At 37.1% G+C, this 22,068-nt stretch overlaps 1 protein-coding gene and 1 long non-coding RNA gene across 8 annotated transcripts; one reads left to right on the top strand and one right to left on the bottom strand.

Annotated features, from left to right (window-relative positions):
• Positions 1-1,009: 1,009 nt before the first annotated feature.
• On the bottom strand, positions 1,010-2,170 carry LOC123695748. The gene is made up of 2 exons (XR_006751962.1): positions 1,650-2,170; positions 1,010-1,550 (listed from the first exon to the last, which is right to left on the bottom strand). It is a non-coding gene; the product is annotated as an uncharacterized LOC123695748 (long non-coding RNA).
• A 565-nt stretch (positions 2,171-2,735) lies between these two features.
• Positions 2,736-20,513, top strand: LOC123695442 (protein Gawky). 7 transcript variants are annotated; one of them, XM_045641294.1, is made up of 18 exons: positions 2,736-2,868; positions 3,772-3,873; positions 4,187-5,203; positions 5,282-5,383; positions 5,482-5,607; positions 5,684-5,859; positions 5,969-6,529; positions 6,979-7,415; positions 7,609-7,863; positions 8,746-8,902; positions 9,397-9,519; positions 10,012-10,149; positions 10,826-10,983; positions 11,407-11,539; positions 11,800-12,132; positions 14,141-14,260; positions 15,121-15,261; positions 15,720-20,513. In XM_045641294.1, the coding sequence occupies exons 3-18, from the start codon at positions 4,411-4,413 to the stop codon at positions 15,834-15,836; spliced, it is 3,870 nt and encodes a 1,289-aa protein (XP_045497250.1). In that variant the 5' UTR covers positions 2,736-2,868; positions 3,772-3,873; positions 4,187-4,410; the 3' UTR covers positions 15,837-20,513. The 7 variants fall into 7 exon arrangements, with proteins under 7 accessions (XP_045497250.1, XP_045497251.1, XP_045497245.1 ...); XM_045641295.1 differs by having other exon boundaries at positions 6,970-7,415; positions 10,853-10,983; XM_045641289.1 differs by having other exon boundaries at positions 2,737-2,868; positions 6,970-7,415.
• The last annotated feature ends 1,555 nt before the right edge of the window (positions 20,514-22,068 follow it).

Raw genomic sequence — 22,068 nt, 5'->3', positions numbered from 1 at the left:
AAAACACACACTTTTTTTAAAGTTAGTTACTAACATACTTATCACAATAATTGTACCTACCTAGTTACTTATAAAAGTATAAAAATGAATTTTTAAAATTCGTAATAAATTAAAAATAATATCAAGTATGAAGATGGTCTATAAAATGGAATGCGCTTAGCGCTATGTTTACGTGAGCGTGATGTTCCCGCGAACCACGTGGCGACGTTAGATACCTAAATTTGAGTAACGCAGATTTGTGACAGCGTCCTTAAACCACTAGGATTTGTATACAATTCCTTGATTTCATACATTTCCGGTAACATATACATAATTACATTTTATTTATTTACATTAAGTATATACATAATTACATACTGATATTATATCTACCAGCTACCTATATTACATGTTTTAACTGATGTATTTATTTATTAGTATCTATCATATTAATAGAAATATATCTTTCACATAATATACTCATGTTAAATTATCATTATATACAATTCTAGACTGAAACTCCAATAGTCACTTGGGGTCACTGAAAATCAGTGGTGGTAAGGTATTAATCACATTGCCATCATATACTGAGTTGGCTCCATTTATCAGGTCACTCACTTCTTAGGAATAAGATTATTTTTATTTAATTATTTTTCTTTTTATTTCTTTTTGTTTTTCCTTTGTTTATAAATGTATCTCGTGTTGTGATCTTGACAATAAATGTGTTTTATTTATTTATTTATTTAATGTCTCTTACTGCATGCTTTTCATGCAGTTGTCCGCACCATATGTATTGTGGTCTTTGTCCATACACACTTTCTCCAAAGCCCTGCTTTGGTCATGTTTCATGTATAAGCTCCTGTATAGTACTAAAATTTAATCAAATATTTAATTCTTATTTCTTGAAATTTGGTATAGTATTTTTTGTGTGATACAAATCAAAACCAACAGTCAGGTTAGGTAGACTACAATTTACAAAACTGGCAGGGTTGCCATGCAATGGTTGGTGGTTAGTGAAACACTTGACTCGACTGTAAGCTTGTATTGAACTGCTTAAACTGTAGAACAACAGGACTATATATTCTAGATGCACACATACAATAGATTACACACTACACAGTACACTGTAAACTGTAGAATTAATATTAAAGACATAGTTCATTATATTTTGTAGTCTTTGATTATTTATACAACAGACTAGAAATAAATACTATGTATGCGATTATACCTATTCTAGCCATCCATTTTCGTGTTCCTTAAAATTAAGTACATCTTAGTCAAAGGGCAACTTATTGTGCCCTTGCCCGTAATGCACTCATAATTTCAAGTTGAATGTTTGTCATTCTTTATGTACCTAACACAGTCACGGCCACGGCGCTCATTCCATTTTACTGGTATTAAAACAGATGAAATCCTTCATGATCCCATATCCTTCTTAGTAGCAAATGTAGAAATCCCTTTCTTGTGTCTACAATGTTTTTGTGGAGAATCGTATTATTATTTACATTTGGGATGGATTAATTCTTCTCCTCTCTTGAACAAATTTGTTATTGCGAACGTAAGCAATAAGTCTGTAATAAAACAATCTTATATTGGGTTACAAATCCATAAACCAATCATTAAAAAATCATGTTTGTAAAAATTTATGTTCTGAGAAAATATCAGTTTACCATATAAAGCTTATTTTCTGCCTGTAGATTCTACATAACCTCACAGTCCATCCATAAACCATATTTAGCACTTATTTTTTAAATATTAGTCAACAATTAAAAACGAAAACAAACAAAGCTTCTCGTTTTGGTTTTGACAGAATCTCGTAAATAAAGTGAACTAAATACCAGTCATAATAATGTACTCTGTGACTAAATAAGTCATTTTACTTTGTTTATTTAAAAATCCGAGTAGGTATTTATTTTTATTATTATGTTGATTGACACTTGACGCCACAGACTTGAAAATAAAAGGTACGTGTACATATATTTACATTAGTGCCATCTAGTGGCTCTGGAAGGAAAAGAACTTCAAGTCTGTGTTTAACGTGCCATCTAGTGTGTTAAAAGCAAAAGACCAAGAGATATAATCGAACATGTAGTACGTTTTTTCCCCACTGGCGCTTTAATTGCGCAAATTCATAGTGCAACTTTTTTTGTATGGAGTGAACCGTCTGTTGTATACGTAGTATATTATTATTAGTCTGTGGTTATAGGTACAATAAGTACCTACCTACCTACAGGTATTTTGTTTTAATGAAAAACTGAAATGTTCAGCTTATCGTATACCTACATATGGATTTGTATCTATACCTACCTACCTACCTACTAGAGCATTTTTGTTGTGCCATAAATAGGTATTGACCCGACCTTTAATTATTATAATAATATATAATATGTACCTATTACGTACATATAAGGTACGATATAATTCTATTGATTATTTACGATATTCTAAGTAAATTGAATGTAGCAGATATTGATGCGACGGTTTATAATTTATATTTTCATTACGATTTATCAAAACAACGCGAAGAATAACTAGGTAGCTTTTGCCACACGAGACCTAAGTAGTCGCGAAGCGCAAACGGTATTTATGTATCAATCTATACATACCTACATAATTACCTACCTATATACGCAGTGTACAATGTATATTCTACACAAGTACATGTAAAGCAAATTGCTATTATGCGACCAAGAAAAATATATTCTAAACAGGCTTGCAATTGTATTGAGATGGCAACCTTCTAGAATGAGTACGTTTATGTTACTCGTCGTGCGAACCCCGACGACGAAATCATTCCATCCAGCCGTCGAAGCCGTGTTCTTGGGGTTTGGGATTGTAATTTTGTATAAATCTATGTAGTGATTGTGCCAACAACCATACAAAACAAAGGTATGGGCTTTTTTCTCAAAAAATGTAAACCAAAGTGGTGTAAATCGTCATAGAACCTTTTTAGCATTTATGGCATCGCTTTCTCGGGCGTATTTATTGTCTCGCTCTAATAAGCGGCGCGTCAAGATCGCACAGAGCTTCTGTCTCATTCTATCTAGTAATATAACACCGTTGTGCTCGTTCGTGTCACGTAAGAATTTTTCGTATTTTCTCCTGTAAAACTGTGATCATTAGTGTTATTTTAAGCTTATAGTGAATTTTAAGTGTTCTTTTACGTATGACAATAAGTTTACCTGATTCTCTGCCTTCTATAATGCTAATAGATCGTGCTAACTTTCACTCTAGGTGTAGATAGGTACTGTAGATAAATATATAACGTAGATTATAGATGTATAGTTTATACCGAGTCTGTAGATATTCAACATCGAGTCTCAAGGCCGAAATACACAAATATATAAGTATCTACATAATACCTGCCGAGAAAAGCATAATTTTATTTTAATGATTTGCCTAAAAATGTGAGATTTATGATATCAATCCCGTTTGTTGAGCTATGGATTATGGAACCCTTGTGATTGTGAATGTGAATTTGTTGAACGACGAAGTACGAACGAATCGTCGCGAATCACTGCTTTGGTTTGATATGCGCTTATCATGTCCGCGACGCAATATGTTGTTAATTTTATAGCTGCAAACCATGAAACAAACAAGAAAAGCCAAATCACATAAAACGGTACCCTTTATTAAAAACAATCGTGCTCTAGTCCTTGAAATAACCTCAAAAATATTACTTACTTTTTTGGGGAATTTCACAGGCTGGGCCGATGTTGTTTGTTGCTATGTAGATTTCAGTACATTTTGCTTGTCATTAGAATGATTAAATTTGCATGTTTTTACGTACAGACAAAGTGAAACGATACGAGCTATCTGCAAAGCTGCTCCAAAGGATCTGCCGAGCCCGCATTATCTGTGATATACAGCTCAGCCTCTCGTCCGTCCTATAAGGTAAAATTTATATAGGTTTCATGTCCATTATAAGTTTCCAACTAGATTGACATAGTGGCAACAAGAATTTTTGATCCTGACCATGTTATGTAATTTTGATATACTAAATAGTATGTAATTGTACTGGTTAATAAATATTAACCAGTACAATTCAAAAGAAAAATGTTCTTCATCATAAGTAGAATGAAATTGCTAAAGTGTTTTACATTATGAAGTAGGTTTGCATTAAAAACTGTCATAATCTATTCATACCAAATTTGTTATTAGATAAGTACCAACAAGAATTTTTATGATAATTGTAATTTTGTTGTAGGGCTGGGCCAATTGGGGCTAGAGGCGTGTCCGCAGCAGCTTCCAGCGGTGATCTCACCCTGCCCTCTGCCATAGAGGCACTAAACACTGCTACCTGCTTTATTGACTGCATCACTACAAACCATTGTTACTTAGTCTTTAATTGAAACAATATGCAATCTGTGAAAATAATTATAAATTTAGCTGGATATTGTAGAAAATTATTCTATTTATAATAATTGTCTGATGTCTAATGTTTCTGTAATATTATGTGTTCCATGTCTATTTAAGGATAATTGTTACTCCAATATTGATACTGTTACCGAACCAATGCAATGTAATTACTCCACCTCAATGTTGGTGGTGATCACAAATAAAATTGGTGCTTTTAAGCGAGTCGAAGAGAAGAATGAAAGTCAGCGAGTTAGTGTAAAAATGGTAGATAATAATATTTATAATGTAGAATTTGTTGATAGTATCCAACAAAACCAAATGATTGGCGGTACGCCTAACTACTGCATTCCTTTAATGATTAACGCCATAACAGTCCAGGGTATCTCATACAGTGACCCGTATTTCAGTAGCTTTAACTTAAACTATAAGATGGCGTCACAAGCGCCAGAGTATATGAACAAGTCTGATTACGCTTTTAAATCCTCAGTTTGTATTATACGAGATGAACTTTGCATGAATAAGACACAATTACTAAATGTGAAGTCTGCTCATGATATGTTATTGAAACCTAAAACTCGAATGATTACTTACGACAAGTCTGCAACTAAATGCCATGACAATAAAGTATTGGACGTTGGTGAAAAACCAACCCAGACACCAGTGTTGAAGACGTTTGAAAATGGCGATTTGACCTTTGATGGTATGCTGGCTCTGATCGAAAACGAACAAAGAATCTTAAAAGAAATTAAGAAGAGTGAAGAAGCAGATAGCTGGGGTGTACCCCGTCGCTTGCGTCTGTGTGGCGGCGGTGAAAGCTCTCTTAATGCTGCTTCTGGCTGGGGAAGCCCACCTACTTCGAATAATAGTACGTCCATATTTTTTTATAATAAAAATCACTTAAATAATAAATAAAGACAAAACTAACAAACATGCAACTTTTCAGCTGGTAATTGGGGTGGTAATTCCAGTGGCCAAACAAATAATGGGACAAATAATACTCAACAATGGAACAACTCACAACGTCCGCCTACATCTCAAGCTGATTGTTAGTTTTAAATTATTACTATGCTTTAAAACAATTGCTGCACATTAAAACACGTTTTATGGCGACGTGCGTATATTAACGAGGCATAATTCTTACAGTGAACAGCAACAAGGGCAATGGCAATCAAATTCCGCCAACCAGCGCGGCATCTCAAAATTGGCAAAGCTCTCCTCCAAACATGCCAAATTCCCAATCCAACAATAACGGTGCGCCTTCGAGCAATGGTATTAAATTTAAAGGATTCATTATTCAAAATTTATTGCTCTACCCTTATATCATACTAATAAAATGTTTTTATAGGTACAAATAATGGAAGCAATGGAAATGGGAACAATATGCCAAATGCAAATGGCAATGCAAATGGACCCACAGCCAATGGCAATAGTGGGAATAATACAAATAACACTTCATCTGCAAAAATTGAACAATTGAATTCAATGCGAGAGGCTCTATTCAGCCAAGATGGCTGGGGTGGTGTAAGTGACTTTTATTAAAAAAATAAAATAAAATAAAAACATCACTTTGTATCACTATGTTGTTTGTATTACCATTAACTATTTATAAGTAATTGAATTTCTCTTTTAGCAACATGTAAACCAAGACACAAATTGGGAGGTACCCGGATCTCCTGAACCTGGCTCAAAGGTTGACTCAACTGCTAGTGGCCCTCCAGCATGGAAACCAAATATTAATAATGGTGCTTTTCTTGGAACTGATCTCTGGGAGGCTAACTTGAGGAATGGTGGTCAGCCTCCACCACAGCCAGCATCAAAGACTCCATGGGGCCATACCCCTACTACCAACATTGGTGGCACATGGGGCGAAGACGACGATGCGGCTGATTCAGCTAATGTATGGACTGGGCCGCCACAGCCACAGCAGTGGCCGGGAGGTCCGCCAGCCCACTCTCAGCAGTGGGGAGTACCAAAGAAAGACGATTGGAATGCTTGGGGTGAGCCTCACCGACCAGCCGATCCCAGGCTGGACCCGCACCGCACTCCGGATCCACGACAACAGCCCGCAGACCTGCGCGGAGGTATATCCGGAAGACTCAATGGTGATATGTGGAGCCAACACCATCAACACACTGCAGCTGCTCCTAATAAGATGATGCCCACTGGTGCAGTTAACCAATGGGGTGCTCAGGTAATATAAGTTTCATGACTCAATTCTTTAATGTATGGAATAATTGATTGCATATTTTAATTTTTAGAATTTTGTGCTTGAAAACAGTTATTTTGGCCTGTGTTAAAGCAAAAATTACTAAATTGTCTTTGTTGTTCGTCAACTGTTATCCAACTGTCACAAGCTAACTAACTACACAAATGGAAAATTGCTGTTTGTCAACAATTGCACAATTTCATTCGGGCTTATTATGACTTGAATTCTAATTACATAATAATTTGTGAACTGACCAAATTTCTATACTGACTGTTGTTCTTTGTAATGGAAAGTTTGAATTCGATAAGCATATAATTTTAATTTGAATGATAAAAATAGTAAAAGATGTTAAATACATTAATAAAAATGTTTGTATGCTTCTTTTTTCTCGTGTATGCCCTTTATGATAGATACTACGTTTGCAGGGACCGAAGGACGGTATCAAAGTGTCGGGTTGGGAAGAGCCATCTCCGCCGGCTGCGCGGCGCGCAGCGGGTGCCTTCGACGACGGAACCTCCCTGTGGGCGCAGCGCGCCGGCATGGGCGGCATGGCCCGCGGCGCCCCGCAGGGCCCGCCGGCCCCCCAGCGCATCCCCCCGACCCCCACCAAACCCGACGCCGTGTGGGGCACCCACTCGCAGCGCAACGGATCCTGGGAAGAGCCCCATGCCGGGTGGCCCGACCGCGACGTTCCCGCCTGGTCCGACACGTCCGGACCCGGCCTCTGGCCCGTGCCAAAACCCAAACCGGCCGGACCCACCGGCGGCTGGCCCGATGACATCGCAGAATGGGGTGGACCTAAACCACCACAGAGTGGCTCTATTGGCAAACAGTTGACCAAAGAGATGGTCTGGAATAGCAAACAGTTCAGGTTTGTACAATTCATTATAATATAAGTTAAATGTTGGTAATGTTTAAAGATAACTTTCTATTTAATTAAACGTCATTGCAGATGTTATATTTAAAATCGATTTAGATAAGCGATAGCATGCAGCACGCGATCGCTCGCAACTAATGACAATATTTGAAATATTTCAGCTGTTATAAAATGATTATTTTCTTAGATTCCTCCTCGAGATGGGCTACAAGAAGGAAGAAGCGGAGGCAGCACTGCGTAGCCGTGACATGAATGTAGAAGAGGCCGCAGAGATGCTGAACGCGGCTCGCGGTGACGGCTGGCGAAGGGACGAGCATTTCCACCATGGACCGTTCCAGCCACAACCAAGTGTACCTTCCGTGTCGCCTGCTGTTGTACAGAAGCTGCTTAACCAGCCTCCACCGCATGCGGTGCAACATCATCCCTCTTTCAACCACAATAGGTAGGTTTTTACATTTTTAATAGATTTTTCTATTTCAGGGTGTTTCTAGCAACAATCCAGTGTTGTAATGCAGTGTAACTTGTAGTTGGTTAAAAGTATGAAGTAAATTTTCAGCATATGTCTTGTGTCTTTTTAATATTTCAAAGCAGCAATAATTTTATGTACCAGTTAACTCATAGAAGAGTTAAAAGATATAATTGATCAAGAAAATGCGAGTAATAGTATCAATTCAGTAATGTTAATGTAAATTACAATAATGCTCTAAATAGAAGTGAAACATGAATAATAATTTTGAATTATCAATACACATAATCGTGAATATTTAATATTTATGATATATAAAGTGATAATTTCTTAGTATTGAAAATCGTGTTTTATAAGGTGCACAAAATAATTTCGAATAGATTTTAGTCTATTTCACCTAGATAACAAAGTGGTCTCTGACCATATATGTCACTGCATTGCGTGTAGTGCATTATATATTCATGTCGTTTTTGTTCAAAGAGTGCTAACCTGATTTAAAGCAAAAACGTAGTTTTATACTTTAAATTATCCTCAAATACGTAGATAATTAAATCACAAAAAACTGATAGTTATTTTTACGACTATCCAATCGAAAACAAGTACCTATACAGTTTCATATTATAAAAAAAAACAAATTATGTCACTATTATGCTATAGTCATAACAACCAACTTATCAGTGACTTAAGTGATCTCGCCGGTGCAGCGTCAACTATAAAACAAAGTTTCTAGCCACATTGAAACTAAAAAAATTGTTATCATGAATATGAGGCTTATAGTTAACCTACAACACTACTTATATTCTAACAAGCCTGACAATTTTCGAAAACAATGTTGCTACAACAATTGCCATTTCACAGTGGCACTGGTAACAGCGGCCAGCCAAGCACGGCACAGCTCAGGATGCTCGTGCAGCAAATACAGATGGCCGTCTCGGCTGGGTACCTGAACCATCAGATATTAAACCAACCGCTCGCACCGCAGACGCTGGTGTTGCTCAACCAGCTCTTGCAACAGGTATGTTTAATTTACTTCTTTCCGGCTTAAACTATTGTTTAGGTATTGAAATAAAGTTTTTTCCATTTTAAATTTCCTTGTAAAGTACATGATTTTTTATGAAATGGTTATCAAGAACATAAAGCTTTTCATTATTATTAGGACATTGTTTTAATTTGCACTTCATAACGAATTCTATTTACAAGTATTTTAAATTTTAAAATTAAATAACATGGAATTTGAAGTATAAAATTCTTCGTCGTACATTAAAATAAACTTATAAATTAAAACAGGTATAAACGAATTTAGGATCAAATAAAACTGAAAATTTTAATTTTACCTCGATAAAATTAACTACACTTTTACAAATTTTGCTATTAACATACTCTAAATGCGTAATGTTAAATAGTCAATTAATTAGTCAAAAAGCCAATAATAGTGTTTGCCTAAAATGGTTAACGAATTTATTCTAAACGAGTTTGTATTAAAATATGACGATTTGTTTTCGTGTACAGATAAAAGTGCTGCAGCAGTTGGTGCAACAGCACACGCTGGCTATATCGAAGGCCAATTCGTCTCTCGCGTTGCAGTACTCTATGCAAATTACAAAGACAAAACAGCAGATTACTGCTCTACAAGTAAGTATAAATAATAACATAGTTTCAGTCCATACAAAAACATTTACTTCAATTTTGACTTTTGAATTAAAAAATGAATATGGATAAAATTTAATTAATGAATAGTTTTCAAAATTAATTTGTACATGCCATATACGCAGGTTGAACACTGATTAATATTTTTATAACTAACTAGCGGTCCGCCCCGGCTTCGCCCGTGGTACATATTAACGTTTTCTCTACATAAGAACCATCCTCGTACTTCAAGGAATATAATAAAAAAAGAATTATCGAAATCGGTTCAGCCGTTCTCGAGTTATGGAATTACAACGAAAAGTGGCATTGATTTTTATATATTAGACTAATTATTAAAGTTGGTCTAAAGAAGTTGTGATTTAATAAAAATACATATTTATATGGAACTAAATTTTTATTGAAATGAAACTAAACTCGCTATATTCTTTTGTTCACAATGTTTTCGTTCTTTATAATATCATATTTTCTTTGTCACAGAACCAAATAGCGACACAACAAGCCCTGTACATGAAGCAGCAAGCGGGCGGCGCGGATCTGTTCAAGCAGAGTCATGATCCTCTAGCTGGATTGCCGAATAACTTCAGCGACATGAGCATCGGCAAGGATTCGCAGGCTGTAAGTTGTTTTATTTTGTGTGAAATATCCTTAATTTTTGCTATGGTTTATATAAATGAATTACAATCGGTGAAATGACGTAAATTATGATCTGGGTCAATCAAAAACTAGCTAGAAAGAGTAGCACTTAGTACAGCACTAGGTAGAGTGATGTAAATTATGATACAATTAAAAAAAATGACACTAATAATGTTAACAAAACCATCGCTCAATAATCGCCTTGTTAATTTGAAAAACAAAGAAAAGATTTTAACAAATTGTCAAAGCATTTTTGTATTGAAATATTAATACAGTTGGCAATCGATTTTTAATTACATGGAAGTTGTGCGCCATATTGCTGCTGCAATATTGTATATTAAAATGTAGCAACAATCGATTTTTAATTAAATGGTAATTTGCAACATGGTATCCGAAGTTATTTAACACATATTATATTGTAGAAGTGAAGAACGTTAAAAATATATTTGTAGTACATATTCAATTTGGTATAGAATTGGTTCTTTTAATTGGACTTTCGATTTCGAAATTCTTTTTTTGGTGTTTTGGTTATTGGCAAGAAAAGGATCAAATGGAAGATATACTTTAGAATTTGCGCAAAAAAAAAACCATTAGAAAACTTAATGGCAAACTTCGCGTATAAAACAATAAACACATAAAAACCATAATAATACAACAGGCATACGGTGGTGGCGGTAACCAACAGTCTCGTCTGAACCAATGGAAGCTGCCGTCCCTGGACAAGGAGAGCGAAGGGACGGACTTCAGCCGGGCCCCCGGTACGGCCAAGAGCGCTACGAGCCCGCAGCTGAACCAGATTGGCTTGCAACCTGACTCGTGAGTGTTGTTTTGTATTAGAAATTATAAATAAACAATATGTATATTTTTTGTAATTATACGTGTTGAAGGGAATCAAGAGATTTTTTGATCTATGTTCAACAGAGTTAATATTTGGTGTTAGAAACTTATAAAACAGAATTTTAGATGTTATTTGTTTAACTTAACATGGTTAAATGAATATTCTGGAAATTTTTAGGGTAGAATATTGAGAGATTTTAAATAAATTAAGTGACATTGTATTGCTTTGCCTTGACCCGTTTTATAGAGTTATTCTTAGAAATTACTAAAAATTAGAAATTGTTAAAAACAAAAAAAATATACCGGCCGAATTGATAACCTCCTCCGTTTTTTTGAAATACAATATAAATTTGCATAAAGGTAATACAAACATATTGGTAAGTGCTTATCGTATGTGTGTAGGACTTGGGGCGTAGGCCGCGGCGCGGAGTGGGGCGAAGGTGCTGATGTAGCGGACGGCAAGGACTGGCCGGCGCACACGCACCAGCCCGTGTACGATCTCGTGCCGGAGTTCGAGCCCGGCAAGCCGTGGAAGGTAAGTGGAGGGGTGGAATTAGTTCTTTTTTATATTTTTTTTGTCGTTTTTATTTTGTTATACATAAACATTTATTCACTGTTTATAAATCACTTGATTTGATTATTTCAAAATATTACATTTTTATTTTCTTTGATTTAGTTAAATCATCAATTCTATTTCATTTTTTTTTATGTTTTGTCCACCATGGCTGGTAGTGTAGAACACGTGCAGGCCCGGTGTGCCTACCTTTCCATATAATGGTTATCTCTTCCCCCCAGGGCAACCAATTAAAGACCGTCGAAGACGATCCGGCCATGACGCCCGGATCCGTGGTCCGATCTCCACTATCGTTGACCGCAATCAAGGACACTGACATGCTCGGGGGCAAGACTTCGCCCCCGGGCGGTGAGAGGAGCCTCTCCTCGTCTACATGGAGCTACGCCCCGCCCGTGACGTCAGCGGGAGGCCTGAAGGCTGACGCGTGGGGGGCGAAGGGCCGCGTGGCCCCGCCCGGCCTCAACAAGTGGCCCCAGCATCACGGAAACAATGCTCGTACGGTGCCCTCGTGGCAGTCGTCTACGTGGCTGCTCTTGAAGAATCTTACTGCTCAGGTTTGTGTTTTAAATAATAAATAAAATTAAATAAAAAAAAACAAAGAATGGTATTTTTTAAAGTATGTATGTATTACAAAACATTTAATAAAATACCAAGAATAATGTACGAGTCGACATTAGCTAATATTGTAATGTACATGTTACTAATATATGGAACACGATTGAACCGTTTTTGCGTGGGAAGTAACTGCTGCAGTCACTTATTGTTTTAATTAAATATTCACATACAGTTAAGTTTGTATCAAACTATATATATACTTTGGCATAGCATATAAATGTACAATGCAATAATTCTAGTTATCTAATTCTGTGGTAAAAGATAACTTTTACCATAGAATTAGGTAAATTCATTTAGAGGTTACAAAATACTGCAATACTAATAATATAAACAGTGGCGTGCCTAGGGTGTAAGGACTGGGCAAGCCCAAATTTTTCGAAGTGATTGCTGGATACCCTTTTCTTGAATTAGGTATACTTATTACTAAGTAGGTATGTTCGTTATAAAACTTATAAAAAATGTGAACATACCGAATCAAATCTTCTAAATCTTCACGCGCGCCCGCAAACAGTTGAGTCAAACGTTTACCATTACAATCATATTAAAATCTATATCTTTAAATTATATATAAAACTGTATGACATTATATTATAAAATTGTACAGATAATTTATATTCTAATTCAAAACGCCGCGGCCGATCTTTCTGAAGGAAATATTTTATAACATCGGAATAGAAGTAGGCAGGTACTTAGGTGATTGTTTTAATTCAATTAACAGCTCTTTCTCAATGACAGTCATTGTTAATTCAGAAAGGCGTTCTTGGCCTTGTGTATTTCTTAAATACGTACCTACCTACCTAGGTACCTATGAATTCGATTTAACGCTGAGAAAGCACGCTCCGTGGAAGAACTAGCTACCTACTAGCATGGACGAGATATTTATTGGGTCCATGCTACTAGCAAGAATCGTAAAATATGTGCAAGTTTCATCAGAAGGCTTCTTCTAACCAATTCTCATTCATGAAATCGATTAATTCGTAAACATTACCATTAAAATTTCGTTATAAGTGACATTACTGCACAAATCGGGAGTTGGTTTTGATGAAGAAATTTATTGTTATTTTACAGTAAAGTTTAATGATTTTACCTTTCCCCGCTGAGCACAAAGCAAACCATCACAATTTACAATACAATCTGTGTCGCGACACTTATTTTATCACAAAATTCGAAAAACTTAACCTAAATTACACCGGTATAATCACGCGCTCAAACTATAATAACAATAATATTCACGACGTTCGTTCGCGCGACGCGCAATCGTAACTATCTTCACACTGTTAAAGCCCGGCTTTGTTGGCCATAGATTTTGCTATAGAATTCTATAGATAGGTATGTAGCTACTTCAACGAAATTTCATACGTTAGAAGAGATAAGCGCAAAGCCCGGTAAAAGCCCACGAGTGCAAGCGAGAAAACTATATGTCACTCAAGAAGGACACCGCACTGTTTATACAAAGTACGACCTTATTTAGATAGCAAGAAGGATGAAATTAAAAAGTTTGACTTGAATTCGACATTGTTTGTAGGTGAGTTTTCATTGAATTTCGGAGCAAATTTTGAATTGCTCGTTGCGCGCGAATATTCAAAAGTGAATTTGGGTATTTTCCTGTCTCGTAGCGAATTCCTTAGGCAAGCCGGGCTTTTCGGCTTGTATGAACGTACCGCCACTGAATATAAAGCATATACTAATTACATATTATATAACCGTCTCCTTGGTACAATGGTTGACGCGTGAGCATAGAACCGAAGGGGTTTGATTCCCGGTGAGACGAAGAAAAAAAAAAGTCTCGGTCTGGTAGGACGCAGAAGGCTGATCACCTACTTGTCCCTAAAGAAAAATCGATCAGTGAAACAGATGTATGCATAATGCATCTGCCCCTTACCCCATTACGGGGACATGGGACTTCACACACTCACACATATACTAATAACATGGTCCCTTGTTCAGATTGACGGGTCGACTCTGAAGACCCTGTGCGTGCAACACGGGCCGCTGCAGAACTTCCACCTGTACCTCAACCAGGGGCTGGCTCTCGCACGCTACTCGACACGCGAAGAGGCCGCTAAGGTAAGCTACTTATAGATATGGGGATGTGATAAAAATTTTGAGCTTTCAACATGAGATTTGATCTAGTTTTGTTGAGAAATTTTCTAGTATATGCACTTGCAGGTTTTAATATTGATTGTTTGGAAAAATAACATTTGAAAAGAAAATACAATTGTTTTTGAATAAATTAAAATAACTAATAAAATCTTATATAATATATCGTGTGATGTAATTTGGCTTAACTTTTTTCTTATTTTACAACAATTTTAACAATTGAGTATGATATAACTTTATAATATGAAGAAGCTTCGAATTTCAGCGTGAGCTGTCATCATCAACACTTCTAATTCATATAATATGGTGTACATGTAATTGAGTATTTGAATAAAAAAAATTATTGATTTTTTTTATGTATTTTAAAACCTTATTATTAATATATTGATATTTAATGCAAAAAACTCCAAAAAAATTTTTTTTCAATTAATTATAAGCAATTAAAAATCACGTGACTATAAACGCGCCATGACTATGGTCACCATAGATGTGACGTCAAAATGTTTTAGTTGTATACGTTTTTCTATCAACTGCAATGTGTGAAAACTAACATTATGACGTCACACGCGTCCGGGTGACGCTTCGGGAGTTGTCGGTGTGTTTTCGGTACTGGATTCAAAGACTAATTTTTATTTTGAAATAACTTTTGAATTATTGCAAAAAAAATTTAAAAAAATAGTTTTGTTATAAAACTAATATATAATCTTTCCATTTAGCACAAAAAAAATTTTTATTCAAAATTCAAATACTCAATTGTAAGCTATAAGCAGGGAGCTATATAGGCAAGCTATATATAAGAGTATAATGTAACATCGTTGGCACAACAGGCCCAAATGGCGCTGAACAACTGCGTGCTGAGCAACACGACGATATTCGCGGAGTCGCCCGCCGAGTCGGAGGTGCAGCTCATCCTGCAGCACCTCGGCTCCGGCGGCGGCGGCGCCTGGCGCGCCGGCGGCAATGCCAAGGTCAATGTTACGAATTTGTTTTATGTTATGAAGAAAACTTTAAATTTAAACAAAAAAAAAATGCTGGAAGATTAAAAGATGTAAATTGAAAAAACACAGTTTTCGTAAAAAAATGCTGTATTTGTATGGTTGGAAGATATTAAAGGATGAAAATTGAAAACAGCACAGCTCTTGTTCGCTAATTTAAGGATGGAAATTGAAAAAAGTACAGTTTTGCTAGCTACATCAGAACGAAAAACAAGGGACTGCTGAAAATCAGCACATTACAAACTGCATGTGTTAAGTACAACAAAATATGTTGTAGCTACCCTTTTTAGAACCATACTGGTTAGCTATAAGTTTCATTTTCTATTTCTCATTTTTACTTGTTTTGTGTCGTGTTGAATAAACTTTATTTCTTTCAATACACGTATGACTGTTAAGATAGCCAATAGCTAACCAGATCTTTGTGTGTGCAGCAGGACGGGTGGGGCGGGTTCCCCGGGCTGTGGCCCGACCAGCACGAGCAGCGCGCCACGCCGTCGTCGCTGAACTCGTTCCTGCCGCCCGACCTGCTCGGCGGCGAGTCCATCTAAGCGCCCACCGTAGCACAAACGTAGCGGCCTGCGTAGACTCGCGTCGGCCGCAGCGGAGCGGGTGTCTAGTTGTAATTACGCTTGGCCGTTCCTCCGGGAGTGGAATATTTTTTCGCCTAGTCACGTGGGGCGGGCGGGGTCCCTCGCCCGCCGTAGCCAACTGTCCACATACTATCGTCTACTGTTTCGTAAGTGTTCATCGTAGAGTATTTACTATTTAGTGTATATAAGATTGCCGCGCGACACGGGCGCGTGGCTCGCGTGTGACGCGCACGCGGCGTGTCGCCGGTCACCAAATATGAGAGTGTAGTGTCGGCGGTAGAGTTAATGCGTCGCGGGCTACCTCAGTCACTCGTCCCGTGGCCTTATTTTAGTATGTATTTATTATTTTGTTGCGTCCGCGGGCTGTTGCTGTTTCGCGCGCGGGCGGTTGCGTTCCGAGTTTTCTTTCGCGTTTTTTTTTTATTATTATTATTTTCTCGTTTTTATTCGCTTACCGTGTCGTATTTTTATTATTATTTATTCCGTTTCGAATTCTCGCTCGCGTCGAGCCCTCGTTTTCCAGTAGTGATATTTTTATTGAGCAATAAATTTTAAGTGCATTTCGCCGGTATGCAAGATGTTTTATTAGTTGATAAATTTTATAAGTAATAGAAAAAAACAAAAAAAGGATGAGCTAGAAGCGCATGTGCGAAGCGCCTAGAGGCCGCACGGGGCCGCATCTTGCCTGGGAGCCGCCGCTCGGCACCGCCGACGCCGTTTCCCCAAATTTTTTCCAGTATTTGTGATTCAAGTGCCACTTTATGTTTAAATAAATATATGAAACGATTATCTAGATTATACGATTAATGTAAGGGTAACCTAATATATTAAATAATTGAAAATTGTTTTATCATTTTATATTACATACATTTGTGAGAAGTGTTATAAAAGTACTATAATTGACGGTAATTTAAATATTACACTTTTGTGTATAGATAAGTATAAAGTTCTAACTTAAATTTAGCCATATCAATATCTATTTAATAAAAGATTTGTGGTATTTTCTATAGGCTCAATTTGAACGTTATTCAAAGTGACATATGCTTTAGATATTCTGTTAATAATATACCTGTAGCGGTAGTCGTGTCGGTATTACGATAGTAGACGTAAGCTAACTTAAGTCCTATAGGTAGGTTCCGATAAGCGTACTATTGATATTTTACGGCAACGATTGCACTCGTGAATGTTCGTTATCATATAAAAGTTTATTTACAATTTTTATTTACTTTTTTAATTTATTGATGGTGTGCCACAGAGATACTCTGCCAAAATATATCATTACCAGTATATTACGGGATAAGATAGGTCGGGCGGCCTCCGAGCGAGCTCGCGTCGCCCGCCCACAGGCTGGCGCACGCCTCGCCGGCTCACGGACACCGGCTGGGACCAGACATAGAGTGGCCCACACCTTCACCTTCGAACATTTTTGAGACAAAAATAATTTGGGTGGTCATCAAAATCTCAAAAAAGCCACTGCAGTATGTTTAGACTATTTCTGAGCTCAAAAATGTCCCGAAAGTTCCGTCGAGGTCGCGTAGACCACTTTAACTCTAGGTTGCTTTGAGCCGCTCTCGAGCCTATCGCCGAAATGAGAACAGCCCCTCTAGCCAAGTGGCTTTCTGTTAGCGTAGCGTTCAATAGAATAAACTACGAATGTATGAGATTGACGTAGGTTGTAGATACGTTTATCTCCAACTTACGTCAATCTCATACATTCATAATCTATTCTATTAAACTTTACGCTAATGGGAAGCCACTTGTCTAAAGGCTCTGTCTGTGATAGCGAATCGTAACGGCGACTCAATGGCGCCGGCGGGGCGTGGCCTGCGCGGACCCACCACGCTTGCGATCGAGCGATCGACTTCATAAGCGTAACACTAATTTTATTATCGACGTGTATCTTGTACTTTGAGCATCTTCCAGTGATCTTTAATAACGATTAGTGCTAAGTTAGGTGTAAGTATTCGCTGTACCTTATCGAGCCCCGCGCTCGGAAACTCTTCACAAATTTATAAAATAAGTTGAGTGGTCGATGTGTGTTCGTGAGTCTGTCTCGATAGCGTTCGGACGCGTAGCCGTAGTTAGTGTCGCTGTATGATGTGTTCGTTTAGTGACATCCGTATTACACGTAACTGGACGGTCATCCGAATGCATTGTATCGGTTGCATATTGATTTGCCTTTTAGTATAGCGTTTCGAATGTTTCTGTAAAAATATTTTTTCACGTCTCTACAACGTTTCGTCGGGGAATATTTTTACTCAACCGCGAAGGAAGGCACGTATGCGTGAGCCGAGTGTCGTCTACAGGGGCCATAATGACCATGTCATCGTGTTTGGTGCCAAAGAATGAGTATCAAAGATATGTAACGGTGTCTGGAACAAAATTATAGCATTTCCGCTTAGACATATCTTCCAAATTGTTTTGAAATTAATTTCGCGGTACGGGTTATTGATCTGATGTTCCTATACCATTCGTGTTACGTCTACGCAACAATAGTGCACGAGATAACAGGCCAATGTCAATTCTATTGTTGTCGAGCTCAATTTTTAAGTGAGGGTGTTTCTTTTTATCGATTCGATAGGGTTAACTAAAGTATATTTATTATTTTTTATCGTCCGGTGTACTTCTGTCCGCGTACACCGAAATTGGACGCCTCGAGCGCCGTCGCCTACCCGTTTTAATATGAATTTAATACAGCAATAAATTTGACGAAAAAAAAGGAGAAAAAATTAATTTTTATAAAAATTTTCGATTTTAAATTTAGACAAGCCAAGTCGTAACGAAAGTATAATCCAGTGCCCCGTAGCGTATGCGTCCATAGAATAAAGACGGTAGAAGTCGCGCCTTGAAGTTTTTTAGTCAGTTAAACGTAAACAGTACTTAAATATCGAGTAAACGTTATTTATTGAGACGTAATATAGGCGTTATGGTGTAGCGGTGTTGTCGCCGGTGCGTGCCGCCGGCCGGCTCGGTTGTGAAGCGGCCTCGCGCCGCTAACTGAATCTCCACTCGATTCATGGACTGCGTCAATATTTCCTGCACACGATTGCGCCGCGTGCAATTTAGTCTGTGTTATTATTATGTTGTTGTATATTTATACCTTACGCGTATACCGTAATATGTATATATTGTGAAATTATATTCTTAAAGATTTTAATACGCTTCACGCTTTCACTTCTTACATTTTCGTGACTCGTTTCTGTTATCTAGGATAAATTTACGTACCTAATAGTAATTATAATAATTATCATAGATATTGATGTAAGTGAAAAAAAAGTAAAATATAAAAAAAGAAAAAAAAAAAGAAAAATAAAAAATGAATAAAAAACCAATGATTGTGCCTCAATGAACTGTGGTACGTTACCGTAACAGATGGCAGGTTGAATCGTTTCCTTCAAAGTTATTATAATGAATTGTGCGCTAGGCACCGCTCGGGCTAGCCGGAGACAATATGAGGCTGCGAGCAGTCGCCGACGCCGACGCCTTGTGTAATCATTAATGAGCTTAGCTACGTTTTACTTTTATTATAAGTGTTATGTCATCAATCAACATTATTATTATATATATATATATACCTATGTGTAAATATTTTTATCTATTTATTTTGATTTTCATGAAGTTTAATACCCGAATTAATATTTAATTCGATAAGTTGCTTCTTTTAGATTCACGTCCGTCGTTCGCGCGTATTACGCGGGCTTCCCGAACCGATTCCATAATACTTAAATGCCAAAGTATATGTCTAAATGCCATTAGATAATGTCTGTGGATCTCTGACATCACAACAAACTATTGATCGTACAAATGGGAGCCATTTCATTAAACGACTGCCGGTTTGACGGTTTTCTATCTAATCCAAGCTGCTCTGGTTATTATTTAAGCTCAAGTATTCAAATAGTAGTTTGCTCATAATATTGTTGTTTTATTTTTATTATTTATGTCTTTAACATTATTGTTCCCTTAGAGGAGTAAACTTTTTTAAATTTAGTATTGCCATCTCCAATGATTAGTTATAATGTTTTAAATTAAATGGACCATTTTAGAATAATGCATCGAGTTGACGACGTATCCTTATCGTCTCGTCTCAATTGCCCGCAAATACTGTTATAATAAAATTAATCGTAAACAATAATTCCTACTCTGTCTGATAAATAGAAAGTTGCGATAGTGTTAGTTGCCGCTTATTTTCTTATGCGAATATTTTGATATCTCGTGACGTCGCGGACACGAGTCTCACAGGACCGGGGAGACGCTAAAGCATTTCCAAGCGAACCGATCTCAGACGCCGTCGTATTGCACGAGTGCAGTCACACAGCTACAGGGACCAAGTGTACGAAATCTCAGTTCACCCCGGAACGTACGCTCACCGCCGATGCATACTGAAAAGACATTCTAATTTTCCATTTAAATATAACTGCATAATATGTGTTGACGTAATTAGCTGTATCGACATAATCGTAGTGATAGTGCACAATATTCAGGGCCTTTTTAATTTGATAAGGGATAAAGCTTGTTGTCTTTATTTATATATATTTTTGTACGTTGTCGTTGACGTCCTGATACAATAGAAGCACATTAGGTGATATCTACAATGAAACTAGTCTTCCTTATTTATGAGGGATCGTGGCGGAGAGGCGACGAAGCGGCGCCGGCACAAGAGGCAATCATTCCTCTAGTCTTGTTTGTGGTGCGATAAGTGAATACCAAATATATACTAACGAAGGCTTTGACGTAGCGTAGGACCGTAGGGCGGTCCGGACGAGGCTCAGTCCGGACGGTAGGTCGGCCCGAGCAGCTTGGACCCTGTGAAATGTTACAAGGGAATCGTTGGGTAGTATTATTATATTGCATTTATTTCTCTTTTGTCATAGTCACTCAAGAATATATTTAATTAATTGAGCTAATGCCTAAAATTGGAATATCAGAGTTTATTTAGGATGTTTCATATTTTACATTTTAGTGTTTAAATATCTAAAATTTACCTTAATTATAGTAAATGGATTTTTGTATTATTGGTATATAGCTGTAAGTGAAAGGGTGTTGATAAACACAAATAATTGATTAATACAAAATATTTAAAAAAATGTACTGAGTGACTTTACGTGTAAACAGCGGGCCATTGATAATGTTGAACTAAGCTAAATTTCTCTATGTGGTAATTTAAATAAATGTGATCGCTGAAAATATTTTTAACTGCTATATTTATAGTTATTGTAGATCAGTAAGATTCATTCAGTCCGTTTGTTCACTGAGCAGTACTCGTGAAAATGTACAATCTAAACCGTACAACGGCCGCGCACCGCGCGAGCCTCTCGTAAATATACCTTTCATATTGCATTTTATTGTTTTGTCAGAAGAGTATATCGCGTATAATGTATATATGTATGTATGTGTATCGAAGCCAACCCCTCCACGAACAGTTAATTGATGCAGTAGACTCCAGTACTGCTCGCTAGCACGACACACTGCTTCTCTAGTCTCTCGCATTCGAACATCGCTTAACACGAGCTTTTGTTATCGAGCATAATTATTAAATCATATCCTTATATGAAACTAGTTATATTCGTATTATTCTTTCATTAGATCTCTGTTGTACCTGTGTGAAGTTTATATTCATTGTTCAATTGTACTATAATAAGAGATACGGTCTCGACGCCTCTGCGTTCGATATACGTAACGTAGTTTCAACGACCAAATTTTCCAATGTTCCAATTTATCGTACAACTTGTATCGGCGACATGAAACAATACTCTGCGCTCTTAAATTAGTCACTTTTGTACCTTGATTGTACTTGAATAACCTAGTAAGTGAGGAACGACTAATCCAATTCTGAAATATACTTAATTTAAATTTTGACAGACTGATAGCTGTGATTAAGAAAATATTTTTAATATTATCCAGTGAGTCGGATGAAAATATTTATTTTGTTAGAGGTTTCCTACTGCCAGCGACACGTATGTATGTGACGAGACATAACTGCTTCGCGTATTTGTTACTTTAGGGGTTAGTATGGGCACTCGGCACCGACTCGTCACTTGAGCCCACCATGTTCTATGTGCAGGAGTCCACCCAGTCTTAGCGTAAACCAAACGACATGACATCTGTACGAACAGAGACTGATAACAATGTTAGGTATCCATACCACCGATGTCATCTGAACATTATTTTCCTCAAACTTTGCATATCGTCA

The sequence above is a fragment of the Colias croceus genome, chromosome 11, assembly GCF_905220415.1.
Source record: "Colias croceus chromosome 11, ilColCroc2.1".
NCBI lineage: Eukaryota > Metazoa > Arthropoda > Insecta > Lepidoptera > Pieridae > Colias > Colias croceus.
This window is presented reverse-complemented; position numbering and strand designations above follow the sequence as displayed.